Here is an 11,438-nt window from a genome sequence, read left to right as displayed (position 1 = left end):
CACACTAGACTTCATTGCTCTTGTCAGGTCACATTGTGTAGCGATCCCACCAGCTGTCCTGTCCAGGGTAAGCAGGGTCAGGCCTTGTCTGGCAGCCCTCAAAAAACAGAGGAGCAGCAGGAAGCAGTTACTGAAGGTTTACAGGACCAACACCCCAGCATGGAGCTCTACTGGTGCCTTCCAGCCAAGAAACACAACTAAAAGGTCCTGACCACCCTGGTCATTAAGGATCCCACACTTATCTTCACGGTTGCTTCATCATCTTGGCCAAATTCCATCACAAGCAGCCACATACAGCTATCTAAATTCCCCTCCAGTCAGCAGTTTTGCTTGGAAGAGGTATCTTCTCCCCTGCCAAGTTTCCTAACCAGAACTATTCCTTAGGGCCATCACCACTGCACATTACTGAACAGCTGCCATGTCTCACCCCACAGGTGGCTGCTTATCAGTAGTAGATTAAGTGATCCCAGAATTAAATCTGTGGAGAAACTACAGGAAAAAAGAAAAGAAAATTTATAAGAGAGAGCAGCTGACATGTCAGCCAATAAGACTATTTATTGTTACCTTACAATACAAACATGGCAGAGGGAGGGGGAAAGAAGAGGGCTGGGGGGAGCAAACATTCAACAGCAGCAGCTTTTACACAGAAGTCTATGTACATCACAGTATAAAGTCAATTAAAAAAATTAAATCCAAGTTTTGAAAACCCCCATGTGTGATCTAAAAAACACCCAGTAACCAGGAGTCTGGCTGAGAACCATATAGATTCTGCCTCCCCCTACAGATACATCTAAAAATATTTTTCTAAGCCACCATTTCACAAGACCAGAAGCAAAGTTCTAAAGAGTCTGGACTTTACAGCTGACCAGGTCACATGTTCATAAAACCCACATGAGACACTAGGTTTGAATCAAAACCCCCACCCTCTTCAAGGCCTCATTTGTCTGCATAGTCTATCGTTTGCATCCCTGTCTCGTTAAGACACGTCGTCCTCACAATGGCCTCTGTGACAGCATACGGGTCGCAGTTGGCTGCAGGCCGGCGGTCCTCGAAGTAGCCACAGCCATCCTGGCCGACTTGGCGGGGGATACGGATGCTGGCCCCTCGGTTGGCCACGCCGGCAGAGAACTCAAAGATGCTTGAAGTCTCATGGTGCCCGGTCAGTCGCCTGGAGTTGTCCCTGCCCCCTCTGGGGTCGTACACACAGATGTGGTAGTCGTGTCGCTTGCTTAGCTTCTCAATGGCAGTTTCAATACATCTAACCAACAAGGAGAGGAACAGTTTAAAACACAGATATGCGGCACAATGCCCAGTGAAGGTCTAGGCCATGGTGGGGGCTCCCAGGCACTACTGCAAAACAAGTAAAGAGATTGTGTTGAAAATAAGGGCTCTGAGTGTGGGGTGTTAGCATGACTGAGAAGCCTGCCAAATGCTGTTACTCAAGCAAGACACACACAGGGCTTTAGGCACAGGTAGCACCTTGGTCTCACCTGTTCTCTGTCTGGGGCACACAATAGTGGTCTTCCGAGAACCAAAATGTCTTAGTTTGACTGAAGTCACTGGGCCCAACATGGGGCATCTGGATGAAATTCAGTGCAGCTCACACTATATCAGGGGTGCCCAACCTACAGCCCACCAGAGCATTTCATGAAGCCTGTGACCAGCTTTAACACAATACGCGAACGGGCGATTCATTAGAATTTTTTTGTTGTGTGCAAATTTTAGGCATGGATTTCTTTTTGTTTTTAACTAGACAATGCTATCTGTAGAAATCACCGAGCTAAATACATACAAAACAAGCCAAACTTAAAATACAAATCAACACAGGAGACCTTAAATCTTATGTAGAATCTGTTTGGCCCATACAAGGTTGGGCTTAGGTTTGTGTGACCATCATGTGTAATAAGGTTGGGCACCACTGCACTAGATGAGCCAATGGTCCCTTTTGGCCGCAAAACTACAAAACCAGTTTTCTGTTCAGCCTCACGCGGACACTGTGCATGGGGTTGTGAGGAGGGATTTCACCCATTATCTAGAAACCATGTCAGCAAGCCCCTTACAAAAGGTGCTACTAACCACAATGACCCAACAGACAGACTCCAGCTTAGCAACACCATTAACTCACTTGAGACCGCCCTCCTTCCTCATGTCTTCTGTGCTGTAATTGGTGTGGCACCCAGCTCCATTCCAGTTGCCAGTCATCGGTTTGGGGTCCAACGTGGCCACGACCCCAAAGTCTTCACAGACGCGGTGCAGGATGAACCGTGCCATCCACAGGTGATCTCCCATCTCGATGCCTTCACAAGGCCCGACCTGGAATTCCCACTAGAAGCAGAAAGATGAGCATTAACGCTAAGGTTTGGGTTTCTCCCTTAGCCACTTGCTTTTGACTCAGTCGATCATGGCAGACTCCTGCCAGGTAGTCTGGCACGCATGCCAGTGAGCTATTTATCAAGGGTTTAATCATCCGGCTCAGGGGGCAGGGATGGGGGCGAAAAAGCCAAATCAAACAAAAACGCCAAACGATTCATCCTGGGTGTGCCAAGACTCAGGCCTTGTCTACATGGGAAAGTCACACTGGTTTGACTTAAGGTGTGATTTTAAAATGGGTGCAACCCTCTCTTGCGGAATTAGGAATTAATTTGAGCTAATCTGAAATAGGAGTGTCCATTCAGGGGCGCCGCTCATTTAAAAGTCACACCTTCAGTGAAGTGGTGCAGCTTTCTCCTGGAGACCAAGCCCTAGCTATACGAGGTCACTCGACTCAGTAGCAAGTGACCGTGCTGGTGTAGAGGAAATCTAGCCTGCACAGTGACTCTGAAAACCCCTGCTTCCACCTTTCAGCACTGGAGACCAGGTTCTCCAGAAGAACACACTGCCCCTGGTTGGAGAAGGAGCTCCTGTCTCCCCTCTATGTAGTTTTGCTGAAGACCACAGATATTCAGTGCAGACAGCTCTCTTTGGTACCAGGCAAGAGGTCAGATGCTGCAACAGCTGTGAGTAAGTGGGGCAGAGGGAAGCTGGAGACTGGAAGAATCAGATCCCCAGGGAGAGCACTGCAGAGCTAATGCTCGGGGCATTGCAAAGTAAATATTCCAACTCCCAGTCAGCTTCCTGCCTCAACGAATGCTCCCTTGACAGGAGCAATGAGAAATGCTCCTTCCGTACATACCTGGGAGGGCATGACCTCAGCGTTGGTGCCACATATCTTCACCCCGGCATAGATGCACGCCTTGTAGTGGGACTCGACAATATCTCGCCCGTACACCTTGTCTGCTCCAACCCCACAGTAATAAGGCCCTAGAAGGGAGACACAAGACACCATGTCATCAACCAAGGCAAGTTCAAGGGAGGAGCAGTGCCCCTTCATTTCCCATCCCAGAAGCTTATCGTCTAGCAGGCATTAAGAACTCAGACATTCCCAGGGCTCTCCTTCCAGCACAAGAACCCCAACAGCCACGGAGATGCAATGGCTTCTCCGGCTCGGCTCCAGATTGAGCTGAAGGGACTTCATCGAGGAGCAAGAGCAGTTCAGTCTCCCTGCTGCATCCAATTTCTGGCCTCCACTGAGGTTGCCAGCAACATAACCAACTGAAAGGGCTGTTCTGTTGTGTGGATGTCTGCCCATTCTATGGGAAAGGTATTGAGACCAAAAGCTGCTCCATGTGAGCTGTTCAGTCCCCTCGCTGATCCTGTCCACCGATTGGAACAGCAGCTAGGAAGTGAAAAGCTCCATAATCCACTCCCAACACTCTGGGCCATTTAGTCTCAGGCTGTTACCCAGTATTCCCACTTAGGGAAGAAAGGAAGTGAAGAACTGCTCCATTACAATGAACTCCAGCCCTAATGCTAAGGCTGGCTTTGAGATAGTTCTGACAGCTACCATTGCCTGTGTTTATTGCAACAAACTTGGAACCCGAATGAGTATTAACCTGCAGCAGTTTGCTTTGCAGGAAGCAGTTAGCTCTGCAGTACAAACTCAGAGGGAAAAACGGAGATGTTGAGAATCAATCCTGTCAGGGGATCTTAAAGAAAAGAAGAAAACCCTCTAGTGTCACTAACCCCACACAATCCAGTCTAGGCAGCCGAACCAGTTTGTGTGTAGGGGGTTGGGGAATTTGCTGGAGTGCCCAGCCTTCACATGGCCAGTCTTTATATTAATAACCACCTGCACTTTTTTCCCCCAGACAAGTTCTCAAACCCTTGACAAACAAGTTCTAGAATGGAAAAGTTGTTTTCATCTCAGGCAGCGTCAAGAGAGTGGTACCACTGCAGGGCACAAAATAGAAAGGTGTGCCACTGGGACTTAGCTGAACAGTGCTGCCTGTAATTTAAGTTTCAGGAAAAAGCTGCACCCATTTGCCTAAGTGCTAATTGGTAGGGTGATTCAGGGGAGAAGCCCATGGTTGGATCAAAACCTTTAGAAGGAGTTCCGGCTGTCTGAAGTGAGAATAGCATCTGAATTGAACCAGCCAAGGTAATCCACCCACCACTACCACTTGGGATGGAAGATCTTTTTCGCTTGGCTTCACTCACTCAGCAAGTTAAAAAAGCCTTGGATGTAGGTCCTGCTGTGAGAACTGCATTGGAGATGGGGGGAGGGGGGGAGTGTGTGTGTGTGTGTGTGTGTGTGTGGGTACACACACACACCTGCACCCACACAGTATATGAGGCTCTGTCCACATGGTTCTCGTTGCAGGACAGGAGCCTCACTCATGAACTGCACAGGATTCAGCACTGATCCTGTGACATGCTGAGTGCCTTTGACTGCCATTGAGGTCAATGGGAACTGCACCTTGTGAAGTCAGTCCTTTTGGTGTAGAAGAGGTGCGTGAGTTGGGTAGCACTGTGCTAGCTAGCAGAAGTCTGGGAATACTAGTGGGGAAGAGGGCATTCAGAGGCAGGGGAGTCTCGCTCTTACCTTGTGGACCTGGGAACCCATTATCAGGCCAGCCATACGGGTGTCCATTGATGCCCAGCAGTGTGTACTCCTGCTCCATTCCAAACCACGGGTGGCTGTCCTTAACCAAGTCCATGACTTTTTTACATGTGTTCCTCAAGTTAGTTTCTGGAGAGAAGAGAAATTCCTTAATTAGACCTGGAACACCTAACCTGGGGATCAGGAACCCTCCAGAATTTCATTCAGCCCATCACTTGAGGGCCTCTCTTACTGGGGAAGACACCAGTTGGTGCTTTTCCTTGCACAGCCCTCTATGAGATAGAGAAAGTTCTCCTCCAGCCAGCCTCTCTGTTGGGAATCTGCAACCAATATTGTCGTTATGAATTCATGACACTGTATTGGTTTGCACCGCGACAGACATGTCTCAAAGACAGGACTAGGATGGCCCTGGCTGTGGAAAAGCTGGGCTGACAGGCCAATAAATCCAGACCAACACAAGATGTGTTCAACAAGGGGAAAGGGAATAAGGAAAATAGCTGGTTACACAAGGTCACCTCCCTTTATCCATGAGGAAAATGTTCTCTGCTCACCCACCATTTGCTTTAGCATTGGAGGAAGACAACAGTGCTTGATTTCAAAGGGTTTGTAATTTTATATACAAAGTGCAAATGTAACCCCCTGCCCATTAAAACTGATCCATAAAAATCCATAAACATCTAAGTAGCCATATACCCTGCTGCCTTCCCCCATCCTATCACCACAGTATCTGGCCATCTGCCAAGTAGGTATGGATTTAGACCACCACCAGTAGGAGGCAAATAATCTTCCTATTTTACAGATGGATACAGTCCCTTAATCAGAAATCCATCTTCCCACCCTATGTATGTGTCCCCAACCAAGCTTCCCTGAGCTCTCTTCCCACCTCACTGCCCCCTACGTTCTGGGCCAGCATTCGAGCTGGCTGACAGCTTGCAGAACTCACTGAGCACCAGGGCTAGTCTATCTGGCTTTCTCCCCGATGGGAGTGGCACAGAAACCCAGCAGAACAGTCCTGAAGATATTGTTGGCCCAAGTGAGACCTGGACCAGAAGAATCCAGGTAAAAGGGAGAAGGAGGAAGTGAAATAACAGGTTTTCCCTGTCACACAAAATGGCAGCCTGCAGGAAACAAGTTGCACTTTTACCCACAGTGTTCATTGAAGAGACCCAAATGCTGCTGCGACAAACCCCAGGGATTTGTAAATAATGACAAAGCGCCAGCAACTTTTTCTTTTAAAAGTCACACTTAGAACCTTAAATGGTGGAGAGAAAAATGAAGAGACCCTCTAACCACGTAAGCTGAGCACCTTCAGAGAAAAGTCAGTTCAGGGATTGGCACTCACTGAGTACTAGGTAAGTGCTAAGTGTTATGGGCAACGCTGGCTGCCATATTCCCCTTTGAATCTCTTTAGCTGTACTAGGATCATGAACATGGTACAATAGAGGCATTTAAACAAGCTTCAGAAACTGAGATATTGTCTCCTGAAGCTCTAGCTGGGGGAGAATTTGGCTCTGGTTCAACCCCCAAACAAGCCACTGCTTTAAAGATACAGTTGAGCCCCAGGCTAGCTGCTATGAATCAGCTGATTCTTTTGTCTGTAGAGGATGGTTGGCTCATTTAATGAAACAAAATATTGTAACCACAGGAAATTTGTTGTGCATGACACAGGACCTTTCTGCATACTTTTGCCAGAAAAGCCTTGCCTTCATTTATCAAGCTAAATGCCCCTTGATTCAAGTTAAGGAATGTCTCATATTTAAGAGCTTGTTTAATCTATTAAACTGTACTACTTTAAACACAATAACATGGATAACCTCCCTGTTTGACAGAATACAGCCAAGCGCATGGAGTTAAATGCTTTATTGATTATTTTAAGTCATAAATTCAGTCATCTGAGATCACAACAGTTGCCTCTCAGAGCTGTATTACTGCTTGATGGGTATCCTTAGCCTTGTTTGCCAGAAGCTGGGAATGGATCACTTGATGATTACCTTATGTATGTTACAAGAACTAACTTAAAGAGCCCAACAACAGAAACGTACAGGTAGAGACCCAGAACTGAGCTTTCCAGCCACATCAAGCCGGCACACATTATTAGACGTGTGTCTCAAAAAGTGGGGCGATTTTTAAAGAAAGCCTTTGTCAGAATGGAAGTACAGAAGTACCTGAGAACACAGTATTTTTAAAAGTCCAGAAATCGAGATTTAGACTACGGTACTTCACACAAAAGTGAAATGCCAGAGTCTTCGTGTTTTTACAACCAACCACCCTATCTTGGACCACCACATCCCTCCACCATCCCAGCAAAAGCTTTGCATACCAACATGTGGTCCCCACATGTAGGGGATCACCTGACTTTCCTTTGCCCTCACAGGAGCCAGGAGACTCTTCATACATAACTACAGCTCGTTCACGCTCAACAATGATCTGAGATCACTTTAGATAAGGTCAGGAATCAGCTTCTCCACAATCACCCTGAACACACAGGCCTGATTCCTGCTGTGTGCCTGACAGATCACTATACCCAGCTATAGGCCAGGATCAAGGATACAGATATCATAGGAGAGAAGATCAAATGGTTGGAAGTCAGAGAAGCAACACATGAGATACAGATTTCCTTTCTCAAAGTAACCAGTGGACCTTTCCAGCAGCAAGGGGGAAGGAAGTATGGGTGTGGTGCGAAGTGAAGGTTCCAAGTACCTTAACCAAGCTTTGCTTACTGGCATATAGGTTTTTATTTAAAATACACAATCATTTCTATGTTTTCAAACCCTAACTTCCAAGTTTCTGTCTTAACGTTCAAGATGCTACATTCTAGTAATCAGGTTACAGTAAGCATTCAGGGAGATTGTATATTTGAGCACTAGGTTAAAATTACTTGGTGCTGGCCTGGTCTATGAGGCGTGTGGCGACCTGTGCTACTTTTTGACCACTTAATAGAATTCTCCTTGTCTTTCCAACACTTGCTAAGATGGGTTTCTGCAGATAACCAGGACCAGCAACAGGGTTTTTGCATGCCTAGGTTAACAGCAAATATAGCTCAGTCACAGATTAGCACATGATCACTTGTAACTTCCCACCGACCTCAAGTGGCATCGTGGTGCCCTAATATTTTGATACCGATGGCACTTAGCTGGTGTGTCTGTCTGGTAACACACTGGTTCTGGTAACAACCAGCAACCTCACCTGCATGTTTTCTGTTGTATTTCAGGACCTCACACAACACTAGCTTGTTTGGGTCCAGACAGAAGGGGTCTCGGAACATCCTGACTGGTATCAAGAACATATCGCTGTTGGAGCCTTCAGCTTGGTCTGTACTGGATCCATCGAAATTCCATTCTGGGACATCTGGGAGCAAGAGGAAATGGAAAAATCCCTAAGATTAAAAATCCCTCAATTTGATCATGTCAAATGTTCGAGAATATTAAGATGAGAGCAATCAAGAGCCCAGGGGGGATATACTCTGCAACATGCCACTGAAAACTGTTTTAGAAGGAAATCCAAGAAGCTTCTCACTCCCCTGTACCTACATAAAGACCAGTCCTGCAGCTACTACCCCCATCACTGACCACAAAGGGGACAATAATCCAGTAACACTTACAGGTGCCAGAACTGGGGATGCGGCAGCACCCCCTCATTTGAAGTGGTTTCCATAATTTATAGGATTTAGTTTTGTAAAATGGCTTTAGCAAGCACCACCACTATAACGCCCCCTAACCTCTTTGATGGTTCAAACAAGATACTAGATTTAGACTTCAAACAGCTCACAGCATTCTTGGTGACTAACACCAGACAGGGTTAACATCTCCATTCCAGCCATAGAGGTGCCTCACAAAGGCCTCCAGTCCTTTGGCTCTATGTCCACAGCACCTAGCCAAATCCCATTACAAACCACTTTTGATGGAATTCCATTTAAACACGCTTCTTGGAAACAAGCCCTGCTCTTATGAGGCAAGGGCAAGAATGCTTCCCCCTCACCATCCTAGCACTGATGGCAGAGAGATTATGGATAGCAAACACCATCATCCTGAAGAATGCTGGCTATTTACCATATCACCTTATATACCCTGGTGATAACACCCACAACCCTGTTCATTTACTTTGTATAATCCACAGGGAAAAGAGATCTGTTCTGTGCATTATGCCACCAAATGAGTCAAAAACATACAGCAGCTCCTCATATAATGTTATGAGTGTCACAGGCCTTGGATCTAACACTTTGACTTCTATATTCTGCTTAATGTACAGACAAGAGGGTGACTGCTCCAAACAGCTAACAGGCCCAGCATTACCTTCTATGCACTTTGGTTCCTGGTCCATGGTTCTAGTTTTACAGCGGACTCCTTCTCCACTCCCGTCAATCCATACATAAGTCACCAGGACCTTGCCCCCCTGGGGAAGCCTCATGTACTGGTCCCTGACCACCTTGTTCAGCTTGGAACTGTGTGACACAGACATGTTGATGGATCTAGAGAACGGAGGAGAACAGAGAGTCCCAGTTATAGAGACTGTTCCAGAACAAGGTGGACTCACTCTAGCCATGGGGAGAGCAGGAAAAAGCCCCCACAGCTCACTCCTTCCCAGCAGGCAGATGGGAGAGCAGGCAACTTATTTCTGTTACAGTGGTAACAGTCTCAGCGGATGCACGGTTTTATGATCTTGCCCCACTTCCTTTCCACTGCAGATGGTGCTTTGGCGCCATTTCCTATTTAAATTTTGTGACTGAGGAACGATTGAACATAAACCCCCAGCAGTTCCACCAGTGCATGGGGGGGGGGGAGGAGAGAAAGCCGCCCCTCCCCCACAATAAAGCTACTCCCTGCAGACCTGGGTCGCTTGCGATCAGTTCTATTACTGCACAAAGAGACGGTCCTGCCCTCAAGCGCGGCCTTTGTTAAAAAGATTCATTTACAGAAGCCCGAGGAGGGCGGGCAAAGGGCCGAAGCGCCACAGATCTGCGGCCAGGGACACAGCGCCGGCCTTGTAGGCTGTAAGGTTGGCGCAGCCACGCGGGGCTTGTCCACACACAGCTGGGGCGGTTTGGCTACACCGGTGCGGCCCAAGCGACGCGCACGAGGCGTGCTAGGGATAAAAGACGAGCCCCGTGAGGCCGGGAAGCGGCCGGGACTCCGGACTCGCCGCATCCCCCGACCCGGGTTCAGCACGATGCCGCCAGAGCGGCCCGGTCCGGGCAGCGCAGCCCCAGGGAAGAACTGCCGGGCACGTCCTCCCCCGCGGGATCCCGGAGGCGGCAGCAGGGGAGCGGGAGCAGGGCGCAGCTTCCCCCCGGAGATCAGCGGGGGCAGCCCGGGCCGGAGCACGTGGCGCCCGCGGCCCCCACTTACCGTCCCCGGCCGCGCAGGAGCCCAGCGCCGCGATGCAGCTACCGCCGCCGCTCCCCGCCCGCAGCCCGGCTGCGGCCGCCGCCCGCTCTTATAGGCGCCCAGCCAGGCAGCGGGGCCGAGAGCAGAGTGGGGCGGCCGCTCCCCAGCTGATGCAAGAGCCGGCAGAGGGTTGGCTCCCTTCGCCCCTCCCTGCGCTCCGGGCCGGCCTCACGGCCGCGCTGGGGTGAGGAGTCGCTTTGCGCTCTAGTTCCCCCTTCCCGGGTACGAGCGCAGTTTGCGATTAGTCCCCGCCCAGCCTGCCGGAAGTTTGGAACGAGTTTGGTTCTTCGGCCGTGTTGTTTTCTGTTTGTTATTGTAGGGTCGCCTGGCCTGAAAGGCGGCTGGGACGATGACTTTTGTGCTTGCACTGGGGCCAGGCTGGGGGCTGCCTGGGGCGGAGAGGTGCACAGAGGGCAAGGGATGGATTTTTGAGAAGGTTTAAGCGCGGGGGGTGGAGGAAAAAGGGGGTGTTTGGAGCAGTAAAGGTGCAGCAGTTGTGACCTGTGCATGGAGTGTGCCCAACCCTCTTTTAAATACTCTTTTTAAAGCCTAAGTTCCTGGAGGCAAGTGATATAGAAATAGCAGCTTGCTTTTTAAAAGTATGTTTTATTCGTCTGTGGTGCAGAGAAAAAATAAGACAACTAGACAGCAAATAAAAACACACAATAATCTTAAAAAATCATTATTTTTAAGCCAAGATTATATTTGGGGACCTGACTCATGAATTATGGATGCATGCATGACCTTGGCAGTACTACAGGATGTACATCCTTTCCGCACAATCTCCACTTTGAACATGCTTTTCAGGACAGGTTCTAGCCTGGGCTGGGTTTTGGGTTGGTGGAAGCATGGATGGACCTTAAACTAGGGAATGACAGAAGCAGCTGGAGAAATTATTGAATAGATCTGCTTGAAAAGAAGCTTGCCATTTTAAAGTTTTTTTCAGTTTAAAAACAAAAAATGCAGATGAGACTGATCTAACCCAAAGCATTTTGGGGAGGGGGAGGCATAGCTCAGTGGTTTGAGCATTGGCTTGTTAATCCCAGGGTTGTGAGCTCAATCCTTGAGAGAGCCACTTTGGGATCAGGGGCAAAATCAGTACTTGGTCCTGCTAA

General features: G+C 48.6%; 1 protein-coding gene across 1 annotated transcript; it reads right to left on the bottom strand.

Annotated features, from left to right (window-relative positions):
* Positions 1–516: 516 nt before the first annotated feature.
* On the bottom strand, positions 517–10,371 carry LOC115636102 (glutamine synthetase). The gene is made up of 7 exons (XM_030535805.1): positions 10,285–10,371; positions 9,232–9,407; positions 8,126–8,287; positions 4,922–5,068; positions 3,173–3,300; positions 2,126–2,325; positions 517–1,258 (listed from the first exon to the last, which is right to left on the bottom strand). The coding sequence occupies exons 2-7, from the start codon at positions 9,395–9,397 to the stop codon at positions 937–939; spliced, it is 1,125 nt and encodes a 374-aa protein (XP_030391665.1). The 5' UTR covers positions 9,398–9,407; positions 10,285–10,371; the 3' UTR covers positions 517–936.
* Between the last annotated feature and the right edge of the window lie 1,067 nt (positions 10,372–11,438).

This window comes from Gopherus evgoodei, chromosome 16, assembly GCF_007399415.2.
Source record: "Gopherus evgoodei ecotype Sinaloan lineage chromosome 16, rGopEvg1_v1.p, whole genome shotgun sequence".
Lineage (NCBI taxonomy): Eukaryota > Metazoa > Chordata > Testudines > Testudinidae > Gopherus > Gopherus evgoodei.
This window is presented reverse-complemented; position numbering and strand designations above follow the sequence as displayed.

What these genes read in the sequence shown, in the direction of transcription:
- LOC115636102 (XM_030535805.1), bottom strand. Translation starts at nt 9,397, where the DNA reads ATGTCTGTGTCACACAGTTCCAAGCTGAACAAGGTGGTCAGGGACCAG. An exon ending in GGAACCAAAGTGCATAGAAG is followed by an intron (nt 8,288 to 9,231) that starts GTAATGCTGGGC and finishes TCTTGCTCCCAG; the next exon opens with ATGTCCCAGAATGGAATTTC. An exon ending in ATACAACAGAAAACATGCAG is followed by an intron (nt 5,069 to 8,125) that starts GTGAGGTTGCTG and finishes TCTTCTCTCCAG; the next exon opens with AAACTAACTTGAGGAACACA.